This window comes from Salmo trutta, chromosome 10 (assembly GCF_901001165.1).
Source record: "Salmo trutta chromosome 10, fSalTru1.1, whole genome shotgun sequence".
NCBI lineage: Eukaryota > Metazoa > Chordata > Actinopteri > Salmoniformes > Salmonidae > Salmo > Salmo trutta.
In genome coordinates this window covers 10,863,309-10,888,808 of record NC_042966.1, presented here as the reverse complement: position 1 = coordinate 10,888,808, position 25,500 = coordinate 10,863,309, and the positions used below count along the sequence as shown (strand labels likewise).

The window sequence follows — 25,500 nt, the reverse complement described above, 5'->3', positions numbered from 1 at the left end:
ATATTGTCATACCCTCCTTTCATACCGGGATTTACGGCATTACCGGCATAGCACACAAGGGGGCGCTAAAATGCAAGAAAAGTCCATTGGGCCTCTAACCAGACTGCAAAATTAGCACAAACTAAAAGTGAAATCACATAGCTAAATGTTAACGAGCTAAAACTAACCTAAACTAATTGCAAAAACTGGCAAATCCAGCTTATAAAAAGTTAAGCATAGCTAGCAGCTACCAAATCTTTTTATTTTTCAACTGGTAATTAAAGTGTGCCTCCCATTCACCATTCAAGTGCAGGCAACAGTCAATAGCAGTAACTGCATAAAGTTAGTGTGAAACCAAGGTAAATAAAAACAATTTTTCTCAGTTCCACGCTATCAGCAGTTACTGCCTTTTTGCTTGGTAGGGCAGCATTTCACACGCTAAAGAAATTAGCGTGTGGAACTCATAGCCTATAGGCCAATGTATCAGTAGGACAATAACTTCCATTGGGCTTTCACACTGAGGATTGGTGATTATCAAATGGGAGATTGTTGGAAAGATTTTTCAAATAACTTACTTTGAGGAACTATAGCTTTACTAAATTATCATTCGCAATGGATGTTAAAAACACTCCTACATTTCAACGCAGCAGGCCAGGTACTTCTGTGTGCGCGAGCTCCTTCAACATTATCAGGACAGAGAAATCAGTTTACCTGTTTATTGCTCACATGGAGCACTCCAAACAAAATAAATCTCGTAAATTATGGTTATGAAATGAACCAAAACTTGTTTGTTTCTCACAAATGTAGCAGTTCGTGAACTCTGCAAACAACATTTCCACTCCGAGACTGAGAACAGTAAATGGCAGGGCTAGAGCGGTGCTTGTCAGACAATGAGACATCCCGGAAAAAAATGGCTCTTCTCACTTAAACGTCTGTAGCATCCGAACAGTTTGACCTAGAAACTATTACCACTATATGGAAAAGGGAGACTCAAACGCGATGGTGTTCTCCGTTTTTCTGTACGACACCCACAAGTGTCACAGGATTTTTGTGCCTACCCAAAAAAGGGGTTAATGTGTTTAAAAAAAAAAAAATTATAAGATATCTCCTAGATTTAGGATAGACACATCAAAAGCCTTGTTTCTTATTAAAAGAAATGACTGTCCTTTTTGACATTTATGAATGTGTTGTTCAATGCGTCTCTATGGCCTTTAGTAGTAAAGGCCAAAATACAATTTTTATCAACATTTAATATTTTCTTTTGATACCTAAAGGGGTACTAAAATTAAAAATCAAATAGCTAATGAACCATAATATGACCATCTTAAAACAATTCCATATGTCAGCATAGCAACCCACCCCCAATGTCTTAGACGCTAAATAAATAAAATAAATGTAACCAAATGACGGGGATTAGCTGTAAATTTACGACTGGTGACATACACTTAGGTTGGAGTCATTAAAACTCGTTTTTCAACCACTCCACACATTTCTTGTTAACAAACTATAGTTTTGGCAAGTCGGTTAGGACATCTACTTTCTGCATGACACAAGTAATTCTTCCAACAATTGTTTACAGACAGATTATTTCACTTCTAATTCACTGTATCACAATTCCAGTGGGTCAGAAGTTTACATACACTAATTGACTGTGCCTTTAAACAGCTTGGAAAATTCCAGAAAATGATGTCATGGCTTTAGAAGCTTCTGATAGGCTAATTGACATCATTTGAGTCAATTGGCAGGGTACCTGTGGATGTATTTCAAGGCCTACCTTCAAACTCAGTGCCTCTTTGCTTGACATCATGGGAAAATCAAAAGAAATCAGCCAAGACCTCAGAAAGAAAATTGTAGACCTCCACAAGTCTGGTTCATCCTTGGGAGCAATTTCCAAACGCCTGAAGGTACCACGTTCATCTGTACAAATAATAGTACGCAAGTATAAACACCATGGGACCACGCAGCCGTCATACCGCTCAGGAAGGAGACGCGTTCTGTCTCCTAGAGATAAACGTACTTTGGTGCGAAATGTGCAAATCAATCCCAGAACAACAGCAAAGGACTGTAATGGTGAATTTATAAAAAATAAAATAAAAAGGGCAAACAATTCACACAATGAAACAATGAATGTGCAAGAACTGGAGGGAGACAGCTGAGCCATTCTGGAGAAACGCGCCTATATCTACGCCACACACCCCTCACCTTCTTCTTATCTCAACATTTGAAACAATACTCAAGACACATTTTAGATCCTTTTCACCAACAGCCGCAATTCAATAATAAGCTAGGCCTCCACACGCGCTGCCCAAATTACAGGCTTCCCAAATAGACATAGGCCTACGAGCTTGTGGTTTGAAACGATCCACAGGAACAACAAAAAAATTAAAGAAGCTAATGATCCTCAATTCCTCTGTGGCCATGTCATGCTTGTTGGTGAAGTATTGTAGGCAGACTTTTGATCCAACCCTGTTCAAACACAGCAGTCAGCTTATCAAGGTCCTGTTAAGCAGCTGATGTTTTACAATGTGGCATGTTCGAGCAGGGCTGGAGCAAAAGCCTGCACACCCAGTAGCTCTCCTGGAGGATGGTTGGCCACCCTGCAATGTTACAATTACAACCAAAATAATTCCCTCATTCAATTAACCAGGGATCAAATGGCTAAAGTGGGGGATTTAGCTAACGAAAGATGTTTATCTATTTGTAAGGTTAAAATATTCAGTGTTTGATCTTGACAGCATAGGAGTTACTTGTCAATTAAAATATTTCTGTAACTTTGTCAGAATTGGCCAGTATTGAATCTTAGACAATGTTGAGTTTTACAACTGGAGTATGCAGCATTGGTTTCATCCACTGTGCACCCGTATCAACTGTGTGTCGGCCATTTGCAATTATACACGAGTGCCTGTGGAAGATTATTTTAGTACATCGGACATGACAATAATACATGCTAATAGCTAAACAGCGAGATAGCCAATTCAAAACATACTGTGTAGGTTGGCTGGTTATCTAGTTAGTCTGTTGTATATAATCATTTTTCCTGCTGTGCAAAATGTCTCTCGCTCCTCTGCCAACGGCCCACTGGCACACGCAGGTGATGCACACACCATGACTTTCCCAGGATATTCATTGCTGACAAAAAAAAAATAGCTGTAACTGGGCAAATAACTCAAATGTGCACACTGATCTGATCTGAAAGAACGCATCTCTCGACTACATGATTGAAAAACCACTCGTGTCGGTCAATTCAGGCCTAGAATATTACATGAAAGTAAGACATTTAAGCGCGTTAACCCTCGCAAGGCTGCCCGCCCAGGCGGCATTCCTAGCCGTGTCCTCAGAGCATGGGCAAAACAGCTGGCTGGAGTGTTTACGGACATATTCAAGCTCTCCCTATGTCCACCACCATTGTTCCTGTACCCAAGAAAGCAAAAGTAATTTAGTTCAGTTACCATCTTCTGTCATCATGAAGTGCTTTGAGAGGCTAGTTAAGGATCCTAGAACCACTTCAATTTTCTTACTGACCCAATAGATCCACAGACGATACAATTGCCATCGCAAGAGGAATACCTACGTAAGAATGCTGTTCATTGACTATAGCTTAGCCTTCAACATCATAGTACCCTCCAATCTCCTTCCACACCATAGAACCCCACCCTGTGCAACTGGGTCCTGGACTTCCTGACAGGCCCCCCCAAGGTGGTGAAGGTAGGAAACAACACCTCCACTTCGTTGATCATCAACACACAAGGGTGCATGCTCAGCCCCCTCCTGTACTCCCTGTTCATCCATGACCGTGTGGCCAAAAACTCAATCTTTGCAGACAACAACAGTAGTAGGCCTGAATACCAACAATGACGAGACAGTCTACAGGGAGGAGGTGAGGGCCCTGGCGGAGTAGTGCCAGGAAAATAACCTCTCCCTCAACAAAACGAAGGAGCTGATTGTGGACTTCAGGAAACAGCAGAGGGAGCACTGCTTGAAGTCATAAACAGCGCTCAAGCATTGCTAAGAGCTGCTGGAAAACGCAGTAGAGTGCTGTTTGAATCAATGCTTACGAGCCTGCTGCTGCCTACCACCGCTCAGTCAGACTGCTCTATCAAATCATAGACTTAATTATAATAAACACACAGAAATAGAAGCCTTTGGTCATTTTATTTTTTCACCTTTATTTTACTAGGCAAGTCAGTTAAGATCAAATTCTTATTTTCAATGACGGCCTAGGAACAGTGGGTTAACTGCCTTGTTCAGGGGCAGAAGGACAGATTTTTACCTTGTCAGCTCAGGGATTTGATCTTGCAACCTTTTGGTTACTGGACCAACACTCTAACCACTAGGCTATCTGCCGCACCATTAATATGGTCAAATCCAGAAACTAGCATTTTGAAAACAAAACGTTTATTATTTCAGTGAAATACGGAACCGTTCCGTATTTTATCGAACAGGTGGCAACCCTAATTCTAAATATTGCTATTACATTGCACAACCTTCAATGTTATTCTGGCAAATCAATTACGGTCTTTGTTAGGAATAAATGGACTTCACAGTTCGCAACGAGCCAGGTGGCCCAAATTGCTGTATATTCCCTGACTCTGCTTGCACTGAACGCAAGAGATGTGACACAATTTCGCTAGTTAATGTTGCCTGCTAACATGCATTTATTTTAACTAAATGTGCAGGTTTAAAAAAAATATACTTCTGTATTGATTTTAAGAAAGGCATTGATGTTCATGGTTAGGTACATTTGTGCAGCGATTGTGCTTTTTTCACAAATATGCTTTTGTTAAATCACCCATTTGACAAAGTTGAAGTAGGCTGTGATTCGATGGTAAATTACCAGGCACCGCTTTGATTATTATATGCAACGCAAGACAATCTAGTTAACCTAGTAATATCATCAACCATGTGTAGTTAACTAGTGATTATGTGAAGATTGATACATTTTTTTTAAGATAAGTTTAATGCTAGCTAGCAACTTACCTTGGCTCCTTGCTGCCACAAGGTCCTTTTGATGCTGCACTCGCGTAACAGGTGGTCAGCCTGCCACACAGTCTCCTTGTGGATTGCAATGTAAATCGGCGTCCACCGATTGTTATGAAAACTTGAAATCAGCCATGCCGATTAATCGGTCAACCTAATACATAGGCATGGATTCACTGGTCACTTTAATAAATGGAACACTAGCCACTTTAATAATGTTTACATGCTGCTTTACTCATCTCATATGTATATACTGTATTCTAGTCAATGCCACTCGGACATTGCTCGTCCTAATATTTATATTTCTTAATTTCATTATTTTACTTTTAGATGTGTATTGTTGTGAATTCTTAGATACTACTGCACTGTTGGAGCTAGGAACACAAGCATTTCGCTACACACGCAATAACATCTGCTAAATATATGTATGTGACCAATAAAATGGGATTTTGATTAGATTATACTCCGATGCGCTCTGCAGATTGGTAGGACAGTGTGCAAAACATTGCATCCGGAGGACACTGATACAATTCTGATCGGAGTAGCCTAATTGTTTGAAAGTGATTTTTGTTTACTTGTCCATTCGGACAACTTAAATCTATATTTTTGTTGTCTGACATTTTTTTTATTATTTTTTTTTACCCGCAAGCGGACAAGCATTAATGTTGAGCCCTGAAGCCATTCTAGTTGATATACCTTTAGATTCCCCCTTTAAGTTTCTTTCTAACAGAGATTTTAATCTCTGTCACAAATGGAACTGCTATCAGGATCGCTGTTTAGAATGGTGTATTCCCGCAAATTTTATTTTGTCAAATGTTTCAAAATGACATTTTATTGGCAGCTTCATTACATGTGTTGCATGTTCTATTAAGACGCATTACCACAATCTAAATGTGATTTATTACCCTAATCTAAAATGTGATTTCTGTCATTGAGCACTGTGGGTAGACAACCTAATGGGATATGCACCAAATGCATATGGGTACGGTAAATTTCGCAAATGGGCGGTAAATTTAAATCTTCCCGTCACGTTGTCTGGCTCCGTTTTCTTAACGAAAACCCTGACACACACGCACAAATGATACAAGCACAAACCCATTCATGCTGATGCATTTTAGCTCACACACTGGTGTTCAATGTGGAAGTGGAATTGGACAAGAGTGAGCGAGGCATAAGAATGTTGATTGGTCTTCTTCCGGGATGACATCAGTGCTTGGCTGGGCCAGAGTGAGAGAAGGGCTGCTCTGTGTTGGCGAGGGGGCATGGTGCAGTGAGGGTGAAAGGGGGCTAGGCAGCAGAAGTGCAACAGTGGCGACTAAATCAGACAAACATCAAAAGGAGAGGCGAGCAGCAGGCTGATGGAAAGATCCCGTGAACTGACCAAGACTCACTGTAATGCTCGGACTGAAAAACAGAGAGAGACAGAGAGCGTGACTGTGAAACGCAAGACATGATGGGATAGAAAGCAAATGAGCTCAGAAGAGCCAGATAGATCAAATGTCATATGCTTCATAAACATGTGTAGACTAACAGTGAACTGCTTACTTACAGGCCCTTCACAACAATGCAGAGAAAAAAAGAGATATAATAGAAAAACAACACAAAGAAATACACAATGAAAAACAATAACTTGGCTACACACACGAGGTACCAGTACCTACCTAGTCCTGTGCAGGGGTACCAGGTCATTTAGGTAGATATGTACATATAAGTAGGGATAAAGTGACTAGGCAACAGGATAGATAAACAGTAACAGGAGTGTATGTTATGAGTCAAAAGAGTTAGTGCAAAAGCTGTTCAGTGTCCTGTTGGTTCCAAACTTGTTGCATCGGTACCACTTGCCGTGCAGTAGCAGAGAGAACAGTCTGACTTGGCGGCTGGAGTATTTTACAATTTTTAGGGCCTTCCCCTGACACCACCTGGTATAGAGGTGCTGGATGGTAGCGAGCACAGCCCCAGTGATGTACTGGGCCGTACGCACTACCCACTGTAGCGTACTCCTGGTCGGAAGCCAAGCAATTGTCGTACTAAAAGGTGATGCAGCCAGTCAAGATGCTCTCAATGGTGCAGATATGGAACCTTTTGCGAATCTGAGGGCCCAAGCCCAATCTTTTCAGCCTCCTGAGTGGGAAGAGGCTTTGTCATGCCCTCTTCACGACTGTGTTGGTGTGTGTGGACCATGATAATTCCTTAGTGATGTGGACACCGAGGAACTTGAAGCTCTCAACCTGCTCCACTACAGCCTCATCGATGTGGATGGGGTGTGCTCGGCCCACTGTTTCCTGTAGTCCACGATCAGCTTCTTTCTCCTAATTACATTGAGAGAGGTTGTTGTCCTGGCACCACACTGCCAGGTCTCTGACCTCCTCCCTGTAGGCTGTCTCATCGTCGTTGGTGATCAGGCCAAACTTAATGATGGTATTGGAATTGTGCACGGCCACGCAGTCATGGGTGAACAGGAAGTACGGGAGGGGAGTAAGCATGCACCCCAGAGGGGCCCCGTGTTGAGGGTCAGAATGGTGGATGGGTTGTTGCCTACCATCACCACCTGGGAGGTGGCCCGCCAGGAAGTTCAGAAGCTAGTTGCAGAGAGCAATGTCTAATTCCAGAGTCCTTAGCTTAGTGATGAGCTTGGAGGACACTATGGTGTTGAATGCTGAGCTGTAGAAAATATTATGGATATACTGACAAGATACAGGTTTCTCTGCCCTAACAATGGGAGTCGTTGTCCACAAAAAGACATCTATCTCTCACCTATCCTTTCTTTGGATTGGTGGATACATCTCATTATTGTAATCTTTTTTGAATATTCGATGAGGGTTGTTGACGTCACCCGTCGGTATTCAATGGAAAGAGATGCTATGCTACTAATCTCATTCCATGAATATGCATAACCATCGAGACAACTCCAATATAGTTTTTTCTCAAAGTTGATGGAGGAAGACAGATTTTCTGCCAAGTTGGGCCTTGCTCTTCCTCGTCGGCTATAGTCAATGAACAGCATGCTCACCTAGGTGTTCCTTTTGTCCAGATGGGAAAGGGCAGTGTGGAGCGCAATAGAGATCGCATCATCTGTGGATCTGTTGAGGTGGTATGCGAATTGGAGTGGTTCTAGGGTGTCTGGGATGATGGTGTTGATATGAGCCATGACCAGCCTTTCAAAGCATTTCATGGCTACAGGTGTGAGTGCTACGGGACGATAGTCAGGTTACCTGGGCGTTCTTGGACACAGGGACTATGGTGGTCTGCTTGAAACATGTAGGTATTACAGACGGTCAGGGATTGGTTGAATATGTCAGTGAAGACACTTGCCAGCTGGTCAGCACATGTTCTGAGTACGTGTCCTGGTAATCCGTGTATATTAATCTGTTTAAAAGGTTTTACTAACATCGGCTACGAAGAGTGTGATCACAGTCATCCAGAACAGCTGATGCTCTCATGCATGGTTCAGTGTTGATAGACTCGAAGCGAGCATAGAAGGTATTTAGCTCATCTGATAGGCTTGCGTCACTGGACAGCTCGCAGCTGGGTTTCCCTTTGTAAATCGGAGATCGTTTTCAAGCCCTTCCACATGCGACGAGAGTCAGAGCTGGTGTAGTAGGATTGGATCTTGGTCCTGTATTGATGCTTTGCCTGTTTGATGGTTCGTCTGAGGGCGTAGCGGGATTTCTTATAAGAGTCTGGATGTGTGTCCAGCTCCTTGAAAGCAGCAGCTTTAGCCTTTAACTTCTTATGGATGGTGGCAGTATTGAGTCGCTTGGATGACTGACGTGCCCAGAGTAAATCACCTCCTACTCACTCCCAGAAACTAAGATATGCATATTATTAGTAGATTTGGATAGAAAACACTCTGACGTTTCTAAAACTGTTTGAATGATGTCTGTGAGTATAACAGAACTCATATGGCAGGCAAAAACCTGAGAAAAAAATCCAACCAAGAAGTGATTTGTAGTTCTTCTATCTACTGTCTATTCAAACGACAGTGTCTGTGGGGTCATTTTGCACTTCCTAAGGCTTCCATTGGCTGTCAACAGCCTTTAGAAATGTCTTTCATGCGTCTCCTGTTACTGGGCAAAGAACAGCAGCTCAGTTTATCAGTGGACTGCCTGGGAGCAGAGAGTTGTTTACTGCGCGTTTGGCGCGCCGCTCATTTGAATACGCTATTGTCCGGTTGGAATATTGTCGACGTTTTAATTTAAAAAGACCCTAAGGATTGATTGTAAATATCGTTTGACATGTTTCTACGAACAGTAATGGAACTATTTGACTTTTTGTCTCTTATTTTACGCACACGCGTTATGCCTTTTGGATAGTGATCTGTACGCACGGACAAAACTGAGGTATTTGGACATAAATATGGAGTATTTCGAACAAAACAAACATTTCTTGTGGAAGTAGGAGTCCTCGGAGTGCATTCTGATGAAGATCAGCAAAAGGTAAGAGAATATTTGTAATACTAATTCAGAGATTTGTTGATGCCAGAACTTGGCGGGTAGCTGTATAGCTTGCTTCGATGGCTGAGCTATGTACTCAGAATATTGAACAATGTGCTTTCTCCGTAAAGTTATTTTGAAATCTGACAAAGCGGTTGCGTCAAGGAGTAGTGTATCTATAATTCTTTCAATAACTGTTGTAAATTTTAGCAATGTTTATGATGAGTATTTTTGTAAATTGATGTGCATATTCACTGGCGGTTTTGGTTGGAATACATTTTCTGAACATCACGCGCCAATGTAAAATGCTGTTTTTGGATATAAATATGAACTTTATCGAGCAAAACATACATGTATTGTATAACATGATGTCCTAGGAGTGTCATCTGATGAAGATCATCAAAAGGTTAGTGAATATTTTAGCTGAACTTTTGGTTTTTGTGATGCATGTCCTTGCTTGGAAAATGGCTGTGTGGATTTTCTTGTGAAGTTTATGTCCTAACATAATCTAATGTTTTGCTTTCGCTGTAAAGCATTTTTGAAATTGGACACTGTGGTTAGATTAAGGAGAATCTTATCTTTAAAATGGTGTATAATACTTGTATGTTTGAGAAATTTAAATTATGAGATTTTTGTTGTTTTGAATTTGCCGCCGTGCACTTTCACTGGCTGTCGTCATATCAATCCCACTAACGGGATTCAAGCCATAACAGGTCAGTGTGGCTGTTGCCTGTAATCTATGGCTTCCGGTTGGGAAATGTACCTACGGTCCTGAAGTAAACAAAAATGTTATCCTTAGGCTATATTTCAGAGCTAGTATATCAAATGACAGACGCCCTTTGATATAAACATTACATGTTTATTCCAGTCAGAACGCTGCAGCATGTTTAAAAGGGATACTGTGATATTTTGAGATTCCGGAAGTTTAATTACCCAGAGTCTGAGAAACTCATGGATACCATTTTTATGTCTCTGGGTGCAGTTTTGAGATTATTTAAGTTAGCATATCATGAGCTTAGCACAATTGCTGAAAGTCTTCCAGTACGGTAGCCAGCAGCCTTTCAAAAGCAGGGAAATAGACCTAACTACTCCAAAGCTGGGTGGTTGGTCATTTATAGTCTTAAAAAGCTAGTAATCCATTTTATAAATGGTAACTTTACTGATAATCATGAGAAACGAGATCTATCCACTTCCTCATTGTGTCCATGAATTATGAAGAAGCATAAATATGCAACAGTGTGTGTGAGGCTGTGTGTGCAAGCCACTCCTCCTACCATTGCGCTAGGACACACACACACACTCTAAAACCCAGCAGGGACTGGGCATGTGGACAATGACCTGCAGTCTCCAGAACTAGTCTCTCTCAAGAGGTAACATAAATTAGAAAATAACCTTGAGCCCCTCATCTCAACCAGCAGCCTGGAGATCATATGTATTCTGAACACACTCGCTGTAGCCTAATATTATATATATGAGCATGAAAAATGGCTGCTGGTTACAATGTGCATGAATTATTGATGTACTGCTGCTATATAGCTTGTTAGGCGCTACGATTTCCTCAACAATTAGATAACTCAAAGACCCATCTGCAAAGAGGAGTGGCTGGTCCAAGGTGGTGAGGGGACTTCACACGGTGTGCTCAAAACAACTGCTTCTTCTTCTTCAAATGGAGTCTTTGTGGGGTTTAGGAGGTAGGCACAGTATCAAAAGAGAAAACAGACTAGGTTGAGACATGGAACAGGTTTGAAATAGAACGATACGGGGAGGTAATACCTGCATTTTCCCCGATTAGAAACTCTCCTTTTTATTTTCTGTTTCAAAACGTTTTGCTACAGTGTGCTGTACAGCACAACCTGGATGGTTGCCAACGGTATGTCACCTCATCTCTTTGGGTCTGTTCATCGTAGGGCAGAAACGAGGTGTTTATAAAGCAGACCGATGAGCAATTCGACTGCTCATTAGGAGGTCCTCCCCAGATGGTTGATCTGTTAGCTCTCCTCCTCCATCCATGCAACATTCACTCCATTTATCCTAATTGAGGTATCCATGGAGCAGGGGCAACTGCATGTGGGGGGGGGAGTGAGTGGGAAAGAAGTGAGAGTAAGAAAGGAAGGCATAAAGAGAAAGAGGGCGAGAAAGTAATTGACAGAAAGAGGGGGCAAAAAACGGAGCAAAAAGACGCTAGTGTTTAAACTGATGATAAATCTTTGTGTAGTCCCCGCTCCACACCCCCCCAGACAGTCGCGCCAGCCCTGATTAAAGACAAGCCTGGTCTGTGACAGCTCTGAACACAGGTGTCACCGTCCCTCCCCATAACTCACCACTACCCAGTAAATAGGTAGGTTTACATTACCAATCCATGCAATAAATCTAAGATTGCCGGGCCTAACACACGATGACAGTACTTCAACGTCTTATATGATTGGGTGGCGTGGAGTCAAACAAATATAGAGGCTCCAGCAGAAATGGAGAGTTGGTGGGTGGGGGCGGGGTTATGAATTGTCTTATGAACTGTCTGTTTCATGCAGCATCAATGACTTTATGATCCATGGGCCCCCTTTTCAAGAGCCATGGCAGATTTGTCTGTAGCATTACTGATACAAACCAGCAGTCTTATGAGGACTCTGTCAGTACTGCTCATAATGTTTTTAGATAGTGAGGTGGTTACCGTTTACCTTACCATTACTGGCTACACTGTGTGTGTATTGTTGTTAAGCAAGCTGAGGTCCCCCCGAGAAGAAACAGTTACATTTCTTCAATGGTGAAACCATTAAGAAGGAAGCCACACACTGTACATTTGAAACCTTCACTGCAGCCTCTCAGTGTAACTTGACAGATGAACTCAGAAAAAAACGCAAGGGTGAGATAAGTTGGTTTAAATAGGCCTAACCTTTGAAAATATATGCGAATGGAAATTTCACTGCCCACCCACACTAACTCCCACAGGTATAGTCTCTAATCTAGCTAAAATTACAGCAGTTACACAATATATAAGAAAAAGTATGTGGACACCAATTCAAATTAGTGGATTCGGCTAATTTAGCCACACCCTTTGCTGACAGGTGTATAAAAATCGAGCACACAGCCATGCAATCTCCATAGACAAACATTGACCTTACTAAGAGCTCAGTGACGTTCAACGTGCCACTGTCATAGGATGCCACCTTTCCAACACGTCACTTCGTCAAATTTCTGACATGCTAGAGCTGTCCCTGTCACCTGTAAGTGCCGTTATTGTGAAGTGGAAACGTCTAGAAGAAACAATGGCTCAGCTGCGAAATGGAAGGCCACACAAGCTCACAGAATGGGCCCGCCGAGTGCTGAAGCGTGTAAAATCATCTGTCCTCGGTTGCAACACTCACTACAGAGTTAAAAACTGCCTCTGGAAGCAACGTCAGCACGAGAACTGTTTGTCAGGAGCTTCATGAAAGGGGTTCCCATGGCCGAGCAGCCGCACACAAGCCTAAGATCACCATGCACAATGCCAAGCATTGGCTGGAGTGTACAGCTCACCGCTATTGGACTCTGGAGCAGTGGAAACGCCTTCTCTGGAGTGATGAATCACGCTTCACCATCTGACAGTTTGACGGACGAATCTGAGATTGGCGGGTGCCAGGAAAACGCTACCTGCCCCAATGCATAGTGCCAACTATAAAGTTTAGAGGAATAATGGTCCGGGGCTGTTTATCATGGTTCGGGCTAGTCCTCTTAGTTCCAGTGAAAGGAAATCTTAACGCTAGAGCATACAATGACATTCTAGACAATTATGTGCTTCCATCTTTGTGGCAACAGTTTGGGGATGTCCCTTTCCTGTTTCAACATGACAATGCCCCCGTGCACAAAGCGAGGTCCATACAGAAATGGTTTGAGATTGGTTTGGAAGAACTTGACTGACCTGCATAGAGCACTGACCCCAACCCCATCGAACACTTTTGGGATGAATTAATACGTTAATGAGCACTGCCTGTATCCAATGGGAGCATGGGTTACATTAACATGCTATGGACATACATGTAAAATGTTGATTTTACAACAGCTAGTTAGTACTCGGGTGAAAATGGACATAAGATTATCAGTCGTATGTTGTGTCTGTCTGTTCCATTGCGGTACTGATGCACCAACAGGACCCTACCCACAAGCCATAAGACTGCTAAATAATTAAGCAAATAGCTACCCGGACTTGCTACATTGATCCCCTTTTGCACTAACTATTTTGACTCATAACATACGCTGCTGCTGCTTATTATCTATCCTATTGCCTAGTCACTTAACCCCTACCTATATGTTCATATGTACCCAAATTAATTTGTACCCCTGCACATTAACTCGGTACTGGGACCCCATGTACACTGCATGTACAAAACATTTCTTACACCTGCTCTTCCATGACAGACCAACTAGGTGAATCCAGGTGAAAGCTATGATCCCTTATTGGATGTCCCTTGTTAAATCCACTTAAAATCAGTGTAGATGAAGGGGAGGAGACAGGTTAAAGGAGGATGTTTAAGCCTTGAGACATGGATTGTGTATGTGTGCCATTCAGATGGTGAATGGGGAAGACAAAAGTGCCTTTGAACAGGGTATGGTAGTTGCCAGGCACGCTGGTTTGAGTGTGCATTGCAACGTGGAACTGCAATGCAGCTGGGTTATTCACGCTCAATAGTTTCCTGTGTGTATCAAGAATATTCCAACACCCAAAGGACATCCAGCCAACTTGACAACTGTGGGAAGCATTGGAGTCAACATGGGCCAGAAAGCATTCCATGGGGAACGCTTTCGACACCTTGTAGAGTTTAAGCCCCAATGAATTGAGGCTGTTCTGAGGGCAAAATGGGGTGCAACTCAATATTAGGAAGGTGTTCCTAACGTTTTGTACACTCAGTGTATATACCCAAGTTATCATTGCTCATTATATATTTATTCCTTGTGTTAAAATTCTATGTTTCTCTGCATTGCCGAAAAAGGCCAGTAAGTAAGCATTTCATAGTTAGTTTACGAAACATGTGACAAATACAATTTTATTTGATGAGCACTGATGGCGTACCATAAAAGTAGATATATCAGCGGTATTGCACATTTGGATGAGACAACCAAAGTACTGTGTTCATGTTCTTCAGGAAGCATGGCATGATTGACTTATTTTCAATGTAACCACAAGATACTTTCCAGAGAGACTAGCAATGTAGCTAGCTGGGAATGCAATGACGTTACTCTTAAAACTGTAAACCCAATTTGTTTTTTCCAATTCAATTCAGTCTGGTATTAGAACGGTAGCCCCTACGCGCAAAAGCGGTGTGTCTGCGGAAAGCTGAGTATCTTGGCTATTGACCAGCCAGTGACCTAATTTCAAGATGGTTGCCATCTTCATTCCAGTTAGGGTTGCGAAGCACAAACAAAATAAACACGGAATACATTGATACACACCGATTGCCGGGACTCCACAGACCATGAGAATATCTTATTTGTCTGCCTGTGATCTACCGTTATTGATCACCAGCCCCGAGAGTCAAAATATTTTTTTTTACACAACATTTTCACCAAACGTCTTACAAGGTACGCTTAGATTTGGTCTGTGTTTGAGCTATAGATACATGGTGGGTATGAAATTAATCTTTAGGTTGGTAGGAACAAATCTAGCCCATCTCCATGATGTATGACTTAATGGCAAAATCAAAATGTCCGCTGAGTGACTAGGTTGGGAAAAAAAGAAAATGGAAAATAAAACCACTTGGATGTTCCCCGACACCACCACAATGTGTGTGAGAGGTTGATGTGGTAGAAATGTTGTTTTTATAGTGAACAATAACTTTTAGGCACATCCAGTGTGCAAATACAGTGCAATTACCACATTCGGACCCTTTGGAGAGTTTAAAAGGACACTTGAATGTACCCCGGATACCACATTTCTAGTTGTTAGCTCTATCAACTCCATTTTTTTCCTGATATTGTTCACATGCTGTGGAAGCCATCTGATGAATGTTCAGCTCTAGTCATCAATAACTCACTTATAGCTTGTCAATGAAAGATGACTCAAAAACGTATGTGCTTGATCTTGTGTATTCGGGAACTATGTAACTCCTATCTTCTGACAATTTCCTCAATCTCCCAGATGTTCTCTTTCCAAATATACTGACCTGCATAGAGCACTGACCCCAACCATATAATAAGTTATTGCATGTCAGAATCATGTAACTACACATGAATATCAGTTACTTTTGTGTATGTCTATTTAGACGGAAATCTACATTTTGCCATTGCATTTAAGTTTTGAACTGGGACTGCTTACTAAACAGGCTCGCACACACATAGGCAGAGTTGACGCTCAGATTTTGTGATGCAAGAGACGCAGGGGGTTTAGGTAGTAAGCTGAGCTAACTAACAGTCTCTCTCACACACCCCTCAGTCCTTGTCAATTCTGTCTAAAACTGCAGCAGTCCGCGTCAGCCAACTTACAAGTGCCCAAGCCGAGAAAAAGACATGCCTGAAAATGTGTACCTAGCTAACGTTGGACAAGGTCTATCCGTGCAAGGGAAACAGTAGCATATATCACCAGTTAATCGAAGAAAAAAAACAGGGTCTTTCACACACTGTACGAGTTGCCTCATCGCGTGTGGATTGGTAACAATGACGATGAACGACAGCTAGCCAGAGATGTTGTAGGCACTGTTCTCTCGAGAAGCGGTCTGCATACATGTTCTGAGCTAGTTAGTAGTAGCTAACGTTAGCTAACTAACGTTTAAAATGTTTACCTTGCGTTTCCTGGTTTCGACAGACCCACTCCACACAAAGCATTGGTAAATGACCCGTAGATTCTGTTTCCAGTTATCCACTTTGAACCCGTTCACATGGGGGCACCCGGCTGGACTCATGACAGTAACAACATTCGTTTTGTGTATTTTTAGCGATGAAGCGTGCTCCGTCCTAGTCCTGACGTTAAAGAATTAGCTAGCTAGTTACGTTTAACGTTAGTTAGCCAGTTATCCGCCGATTGTTCCGATTCGGCTAGCTTGAGAGGTAGCCACAGCTAAATCGGAGGTAAATGCAGTACACATCAAAGCAATCCTTGAGTAATCCCATTCCAGAATTTTTACTTATTTTCCCCCAATTAAATCCCCATTTGGGTGGTATTGGTCGTTGTCCACACTTCGGAAGCTATATCCTTAGTTCCAGTTATTTTAGCTTGCTAATGTTCGGCAATGGAATTTCAACAGAACACCGCGACCGTTGCTGCAAGCCCCACCTCATTCATTTCTCGATCGGCCAATGGAAAGGAGTGCCTGGTTTTGATTGGCGTGTGTGGGTATCGTTTCCGTATTATGTCCCGCCTCTATTTGGAAACTGATATTGTGATTGGCTCAATTATTTATTACGAGCCTTATCCGCTCGTAAAACGACTCCCATTGGTTACATGAAGCGCTGGTACTGAACATTAGACTCAAATATTGTTATAACTAACCTAATTTTTCTATTTGTGTTACACTGTTCGAAACATATACAGAGGTTTTCTAGTTTGGGCGGAAGACCACCATGCTTCCTCTCCAGTGGTCCTCTTTCCTTGGTGGACACACTCTTTTCACGACATTTCGCCCGGTGGGCGGCGCTATACATCAAGGTGGGCGTACAGTTCCGCACGCATATGGGTGTACACAGGGCGAGAACTGAACCAAGCACTTGCTTAAATCCGGATCTAATCCGGATCGTGGAATCTATTTAACCCACTGCCTAACTACAGTATGGATGTTACTGTTTTATCAGGGTGTAACAAAGATAAAGTAATGTCATTGTTGAATTCACATTATGTTTGCTATTTCATGCAGCCACAGAATAGAAAGAAGCTAAACAAAGATTTTGTATTAGAATTTGTTTAAAGTTCAGAGATATCGTTCACGCAAAGTAATAACACAGGATGTGTAAGTATGCCTCCAGGATAATATAGTAAAATTGGCCTCATGTATTCACCTTATTTAAGAACCTGGAAAACAAAACAATGTCTGAACTTTCTGTTTTGTGGAGGACATCCGTTGTGGTATTCTTGCCGTTTTTGCAAACATTAGCTAGCTAGCTCAAAATGTCGTAAGATCTTTGTGTGAAAGCATCTCTTCTCCATGTCCCATGGGAACTCGGCAACCACATTTGGCAAGGAGAACGAGCAGGTGTCTTATACACTTCTAGAAATCAAATGTCCTGTTCTGAGTAAGAAGTGTGTCTCTGACTGAACTGTTCTCTGGCAAACTCACTGATGTGAAACTGGTGGATGGGCTTCCTCAGCTGCAACCTAATGGAGCCCATGGGTACTACATGCAGGTGCAAATGGGCACGTTCTACATTGGACTGGAGAGATGCAAACTACTTGTCTGGGCTCCATCCAAGCAAGTTGTTATTGATGTACCATTTGATGTGAAGTTCTGTGCTGATGTTATTCCTAAACTGAAGGCATTCTATTTCACACATATGCTGCCAAGGATAGTAGATGAGTTCCAGTCATTCAGACTAACTCTGTGCTCTAAATATGTTCATATATGTGGTATCTATGCTCGGGGCCTAATACTTTGTGTTTTTAAATAGGTCTTATATTTTGTGCCTTGTAAAGCTCTCTCTGTCAGCTCTACCTTATTATCTAAGCATAACTATTGATATGTGTTGTTGTTGTCTTGTACAGCTCTCTTCATACATGTTTATCTGATGGCTAAAGATAACTCCTTGTGATTTATTAATATTAGAATTCTACCTTGTATACCTCTTTATTTTCATATGGCACTTAATGAACTCATCTGAGCATACCATAACACATCTTGTACTTAGCAAATTACGGGGTTAATAAAACACTATGAAATTCTACTTTGTTGACATATTCTTTGATACTTAACATTCTGAAAGGAAGGACGAGGAGGCATGTCTAAGGGTTTCAAATGTCTTTTCAGTTTGATTCTGGGTTTGGTTTTCAAGGGCAAAAATGAAGAAAACAGTGTCGCACTTGATAAACAGTTGTTTTCCCTTTTGGTCTGTTAGAGACATTTTGGTGTAGAAGGAAATGTATTTTAAATAGATGTAAGAATGCATGATAGAAGCACCTAGTGGATGCCTGTAATTATCAGGAACAGGCAAAGTTACAGTACATTTAATATGTCGGAACATTAAAATAATTCAGATGAAATAGGAAACTATATATACAGTGCATTCGGAAAGTATTCAGACCCCTTGACTTTTTCCACATTTTGTTACTTTACAGCCTTATTCTAAAATTGATTAAATCGTTTTTTCCCCTCATCAATCTACACACAAAACCCAATAATTACAAAGCAAAAATGTGTTTTTGGAAATGTTTGCAAATTTGTAAAATAAAAAAAGAATATCAAGCTTCTGTAAGTTTTCAGACTCATTTCTCAGTACTTTGTTGAAGCAGCTTTGGCAGCGATTACAGCCTTGGGTCTTGGGTATGGCGCTACAAGCTTGGCACACCTGTATCTCTGCAGATCCTCTCAAGCTCTGTCAGGTTGGATGGGGAGAGTTGCTGCACAGCTATTTTCAGGGCTCTTCAGAGATGTTAGATGGGGTTCATGTCCGGGATCTGGCTGGGCCACCCAGTCCCTGCCGCTGAAAAACATCCCCACATGATGATGCTGCCACCACCATGCTTCACCGTAGGGATGGTGCCAGGTTTCCTCCAGATTCAGATTGGCATTCATGCCAAAGAGTTAAATCTTTGTTTCCTCAGACCAGAGAATGTTGTTTCTCATGGTGTGAGAGTCCTTTAGGCAAACTCCAAGTGGGCTGTCATGTGCCATTTACTGAGGAGTGGCTTCCATCTGGCCACTCTACCATAAAAGCCTGATTGGTGGAGTGCTGCAGAGATGGTTGTCCTTCTGAAAGGTTCTCCCATCTCCACAGAGGAACTATGGAGCTCTGTCAGAGTGACCATGGGGTTCTTGGTCACCTCCCTTACCAAGGCCCTTCTCCCCCGATTGCTCAGTTTGGCCGGGCGGCCAGCTCTAGGAAGAGTCTTGGTGGTTCCAAACTTCTTCCAGTTAAGAATGATGGAGGCCACGGTGTTCTTGGGGACCTTCAATGCTGCAGAATTTTTTTGGTACCCTTCTCCAGATCTGTGCCTCGACACAATTCTGTCTCTGAGCTCTACGGACAATTCCTTCGACCTCATGGCTTGGTTTTACTCTGACATGCACTGTCAACTGTGGAACCTTATATAGACAGGTGTGTACATTTCCAAATAATGTCCAGTCAATTGGATTTACCACAGGTGGACTCCAATCAAGTTGTAGAAACATCTCAATGATGATCAATGGAAACAGGATGCACCTGATCTCAATTTCGAGTCTCATAGCAAAGGGTCTGAATACTTATGTAAATAAGGTATGTTTTTTTATTTTATAAGTTTGCTAAAATGTCTAAAGACCTGTTTTCACTTTGTCATTATGGGGTATAGTTTGTAGATTTATAATCAATTTCAAAATAAGGCTGTAATGTAACAAAATGTGGAAAAAGGGAAGGGGTCTGTATACTTTCCAAATGCACTGCTATATGTACTGTATGTATGTACACTACTGTTCAAAAGTAACTTAGACATGTTCTTGTTTTTGAAAGAAAAGCAATTTTTTTGTCCATTTAAATAACATCAAATTGATCAGAAATACAGTGTAGACATTGTTACTGTTGTAAATGACTATTGTAGCTGGAAAAGGCTGATTTTTAATGGAATATCTACATAGGTGTAGAGGCCCATTATCAGCAACCATCACTCCTGTGTTCCAATGGCACATTGTGTAAGTTAATCCAAGTTTATCATTTTAAAAGGCTAATTGATCATTAGAAAACCCTTTTGCAATTATGTTAGCACAGCTGAAAACTGTTGTCCTGAATAAAGAAGCAATAAAACTGGCCTTCTTTAGACTAGTTGACTATCTGGAGCATCAGCATTTGTGGGTTCGATTGCAGGCTCAAAATGGCTAGAAACAAATAACTTTCTTCTGAAACTCGTCAGTCTATTCTTGTTCTGAGAAATGAAGGCTATTCCATGCGAGAAATTGTCAAGAAACTGAAGATCTCGTACGACGCTGTGTACTACTCCCTTCACAGAACAGTGCAAACTGCTTCTAACCAGAATAGACAGAGGAGTGGGATGCCCCGGTGCACAACTGAGCAAGAGGACAAGAACAGAGTGTCTAGTTTGAAAAACAGACGCCTCACAAGTCCTCAACTGGCAGCTTCATTAAATAGTACCCGCAAAACACCAGTCTCAAGGTCAACAGTGAAGAGGCAACTCCGGGATGCTGGCCTTCTAGGCAGAGTTCCTTTGTCCAGTGTCTGTGTTCTTTTGCCCATTTTTATTGGCCAGTCTGAAATATGGCTTTTTCTTTGCAACTGCCTAGAAGGCTAGCATCCCAGAGTCGCCTCTTCACTGTTGACTGTGGTAAACCGTGGGGTGTTGGGTTGAGCGTGCAGAGATTAACACAGAGACAGGGAAGTTTTAGTCCACAAACAACTTTACTAGGCAATAAACATAACAAAGAAAATCACGTAGGTTTGGCTCGATCCTTCTTCTCAGCTCTGGCTCTGTGTTGGTCTCTCACCGTCCTCCCTGGCGGTGTGCCACAGTACTCCTTTTATTTGACCTCCACGGCTGGTTGGCACTTTCCCCTAATTACCTCCACTTGGAGCTATCCGTGTCGGGGTGTCCAGCTCATGTACTCCCAGCAGAGGGAGCCAACGTCGCATCACGCACCTCCCCTCTATTACCATCCCCCCGCAGGAGACCTCCTGGGATATTTTTTTTCTTGGGGTTTCACATTTCCCCTCCCGATCTGGTAGCCCAGGTACTCCACCTCGGCGTAGCCCAGCTTGCACTTGTGGGGGTTCGCAGTCAGACCTGCATCCCTTTGCGCATCCACCACTGCCTGTAACCTACAAAGATGGGACTCCCAACTGTCACTGTGCACAATTATGTCATCCAAATAAACAGCCGCGTACTCACTGTGCGGCCGCAAGACGCGGTCCATGAGTCGCTGAAAGGCAGCTGGTGCCCCGTGGAGCCCGAAAGGAAGAACCCGGTAGTGGTATAGCCCCCCCCCCCCCCCCCCCCCGGGGTGGAGAAGGCAGTCTTCTCCCGGGAGGGCGCTGCCAGCGGCACCTGCCAGTACCCCTTCGTCAGGTCCAAGGTGCTGACGTATCTCGCCATCCCCAAGCGGTCGATCAGTTCGTCCACCCGGGGCATGGGGTAGGCATCGAACCTACTGACCTCGTTCAGGCCCGGAAGTCATTGCAGAAGCGGACGGTTCCTTCTGGTTTCGGAACCAGCACTATAGGGCTAGACCACTCACTGTGGGACTCCTCCAGTACCCCCATCTCTAGCATTGTCGTCGCTTCTCGCTGGACCGCCACCCTCCGGGCTTCTGGTATCCGGTATGGCCGTTTACGCACTTTTTCTCCCAGACGTGTGTGGACATGATATTGCACGAGATCCGTGCGCCCCGGCACCTCGGAGAACACGGACGTATTCTGCTGGACCAAGTCTCTGAGCTCTTGTCGTTGGGTCGGGCTGAGGTTTTCCCCCATTGCAACTTCAACAGAGGGCGGGCTCTGCTGTGGCCGGGGACACGTCACGCACTAACCATTTACACAGGTGTTCTTTGTACGATAATAAATAAAGTGTTGATTCTTTGAATTAATAACCTCTTAAGGATCAATTTTCACTTAAAATGACATACCCATATCTAAATTACTGTAGTATTTTGTCATTTTGTCATTGAACATTCCCCGTTTGTCTGTTTTATTTCGTAGTCACTCACTCTCATTTTGTCTGATGATATTGCACAGATTTGCCACTGTAGCTGATGTCCTTGATCATTGGTGTGGGTGTAACGCTCCCTGTATGTCTGACCTAGGATGCAACCCCTGTCCACAACAGCACTTCATACCCACAAAGCAGAAACCATTATTATACCAAAACCTTGACCTTGGTTGGGCTAGGGTAACAGTACTTTAGGTCTCAGGGTGGGTGACCACCACATGATGGCTACTTGGGCTTTCTCACTTTGTCTTTCCTTGATTACTTGCATCCTATCTCCCCACCTGTATTGCACTGCATCTGTATTGGAAGAGAAGGTACAAGGTCTCTCCCCTCGCACCTTCTTCTCCAATGGGTTTTTAGAAGGAGACAAGGAGAGGAATCGAGGAAGGATGAATTGAGAAAGAGCCTAGCATTCACCTGTAAACTAGTTCACATGTGCTACAAACTCACCCCTCTGCTGCACTCATTGACCTCCTCCTTCTCCTCATCGACCTCAGCAGCCAGCAGAGCAGACTGGGTGAACTGGGTCAATCTAGTACCCACAGATTTATTTTTGTGGGTATTTAATTGTGCTAGATTGACTCAGATCACAGTTGGTGGCTGAGTTAAACTGTCGGTGGGGTAGGAGGTGAAAGGGGTGTGTATGTAATAGAGGAGACTTGAAGTCGTGTCTCCTCCTGTCTATCATGAATGCATCGATATTTTAATACTGTAAGCATCTCGGCTGCGGGTGAATCTCCTCCTGAAATTTTGCACCAATTTGCTTCACTCTGCTACACTCACTGTCCTCCTTCTCCGGTGGTTGGCATGCTAGCTACAAGTGTAATTTGATTAGGGTTTGTGTCCTGGCCGGTCAGCCATACAGGGATGGAACTCATAAATTACATAGCTACTTTGCGGCCCATGTAAAAGTTACCCTTCGGTGTGGTCACTCTCCAGGGTGTTTTTCTATTGTCTCCACTATTCGCGCTCTACCCTTTTGGTTACAGTGGATGTGAGATTATTTATGGCATGCATGCCCATTGCAAACATGATGGGATTAGTATTGGCCTTGTGGGCATGTCCAATGCACTTGTGCATGTGGCTTGTCATTTCTATACTGAAACAGGATTCACAAATCCTCACATATTGTTTACATTTTTCTGAGATGTTTTCTACATCGGAAATGATACACTATTAGAAATAGGAAAAACACTCACACATCTTTGAACGTGTGTGTGTGGGAATAATTTGATTGAAACTGGCAAGATCAGTGTGTGGGTTTTTCTTTTTCATTAGACATTGAGGCTAACCATGTTAAAGGATACCAGATTTGACTTCTACACCTACTGTACATGCCGGCATGAAATTGATTATAGCAAGCCTTACCCTTGTAATGAAGGTAGGCCTTAAGGATGACATGCTCAGAAGAGACATTATTAGCAAATATCACTTTCAATAGGGGGTGCAGAAATGAATATTTTAAGGTTCATTTGATTTAATTTCAAAATACATGTTGCTTGAAATAAAGTTGCAATTTGAACTTCATGTAATGTATCATCCTGGTGTAATTCATATGCAGTTCAACATTATAACCACAAGGTGTCAGCGTTAGCAGTAGCTTTGATGTAAACAACGTGGCCATCGCACGTTGGACTCGTATGCTAGCCAGATTTAGTTGAGTTATATTGTTGGCTGTCATGAGATAAATTAATCCAGCTGCTAACAAGGTAAACTGATCTTTCTCCACCTTTACGTCACGCTGGCTCTGTGGTTTTTGCTAGCCAAATGTAACACCACCAGAACAAATGGATTTACGGGAAATAATCATTGCCCGATGATTTTTTTGTGGATCTGGTGGCAACAATTCAATGTGTATATATAATTTATTTGTTGGTTGGATCAGTTAATACGAATTTAACATTTTGTGCTAGCTAAGAACGTTAGCCAACTAATAGTCATTTCCTAGTTAGCAATTATGGCACGCTGCAGCGCCAGATGTTTACACCTAGATCACATCTACAGTGTCATTGTGCAAAATGGTAAACAGCATTAGTGGCAACCCGTCATTCAGGGCTGTTTTGCGCCCCTGCCTGTTGAGCTTTTTTTTGTGTGCCTGTTTTTCATTTTGGCTTTAGTAGGAGCCACATATCAGTTTTGCAAACAATGTAAAAAAAAATATAGATATAATAATTGAGTTAATAAAGTAGCATTCAAACATCTCTTTTTTGCTTCCTTGAGTAAGGCAGCTCCAAAACACAGGTGTTTCAGCCTAGCGCAGTGCTTTATGTGGTGGTGGGGCAGCCAGCGGAACATACGTACCGTAGGGGTTGGTAATGTTCTCTAATTGTGCAGTGATTGGCTCACTGTTCTGTCACTCATGGGGACACTACATCGCAGCAAAATCTACAGGGGGAGCTCGGAAATTCAAGCCCCTTGGGTGCTGCCATAGAGTTACATTAGAAGTGCCCATCCATGAAGGCTCAAGATCATTGGCCACAGATAAAATGACATCAAATCACGTTATATCGACCGTAGTTTGATTGGACTGATCATGTCAACATCATACTTTGAAAATCTTTGCTAGCAGTCATCATCATGAATCAAGTCAATATTTGACCGGCAAATCCTTTTCAATCCTTGTCATATGAAGACAAATTATGATGACAAATTATAGATAAATCGTGTCGGTTCTCATCGGCCATTGGACATAAACATTACATAAGTTGGAAATTGCAAATTCAACAATGAGTGGTTTGGAAGGAACTGCAAGCATTGCAAAGCAATCACTAGCCTGCTATTCAGTGGAGTGGGTGTGTGATCCAAGTCTGGGTTTAAGGGTCTCTTTTCCAAGCTTAAAAGAATAAACATTCAACATTGGCCATGCTGTCAATCCAGCATGACTTCTGCCGTGTTCAAAACAACTGGAAACTCAGAACTGGGAAATCTCAGACTTCAGTGAGTTCAAGACAACTGGGAACTCCGACTGGGAAAATACATTTTGAACAGTCATCCAACTCGGAATTCCAAGTTGGGAACCCGGGCCTCTTTCTAGAGCTCTGACCTGAAGATCACCGATGTCATCATAATTCAACCTTGTTTTTTTTCCAGAGTTCCCAGTTGTCCTGAAAGCACCATAAATCCAGAGAATTACAGACTCTGTTGACAAAATTTGCCCACGAAGGCCCGCCACACCACCTTCCTGTTCAAGTGAGCACAGCACAACAAGGTGAGTCCAATAATGTCTTGTATGCTGCTGCAAAAATTATGTAATATGCCAGGGAGATATGTATACTGTAGCTAAGAAAGTAATTCTAAGTGGATGTTGTG

The 25,500-nt window shown here is 42.5% G+C and overlaps 1 protein-coding gene across 5 annotated transcripts in view; it reads right to left on the bottom strand.

Annotated features, from left to right (window-relative positions):
* LOC115201097 (ubiquitin carboxyl-terminal hydrolase 22-like) overlaps positions 1–16,725 on the bottom strand; it is a 46,681-nt gene extending 29,956 nt beyond the window's left edge. For 2 of the 5 annotated variants that reach the window (XM_029764379.1, XM_029764380.1), the window contains exon 1: positions 16,139–16,721. In XM_029764379.1, the coding sequence (XP_029620239.1) occupies positions 16,139–16,258 (120 nt within the window). In that variant the 5' untranslated portion in view covers positions 16,259–16,721. Of the gene's footprint in view, positions 1–16,138 lie in introns of all 5 variants that reach the window. The other 3 variants (XM_029764383.1, XM_029764381.1, XM_029764382.1) reach the window with 3 other exon arrangements.
* Positions 16,726–25,500: the final 8,775 nt, after the last annotated feature.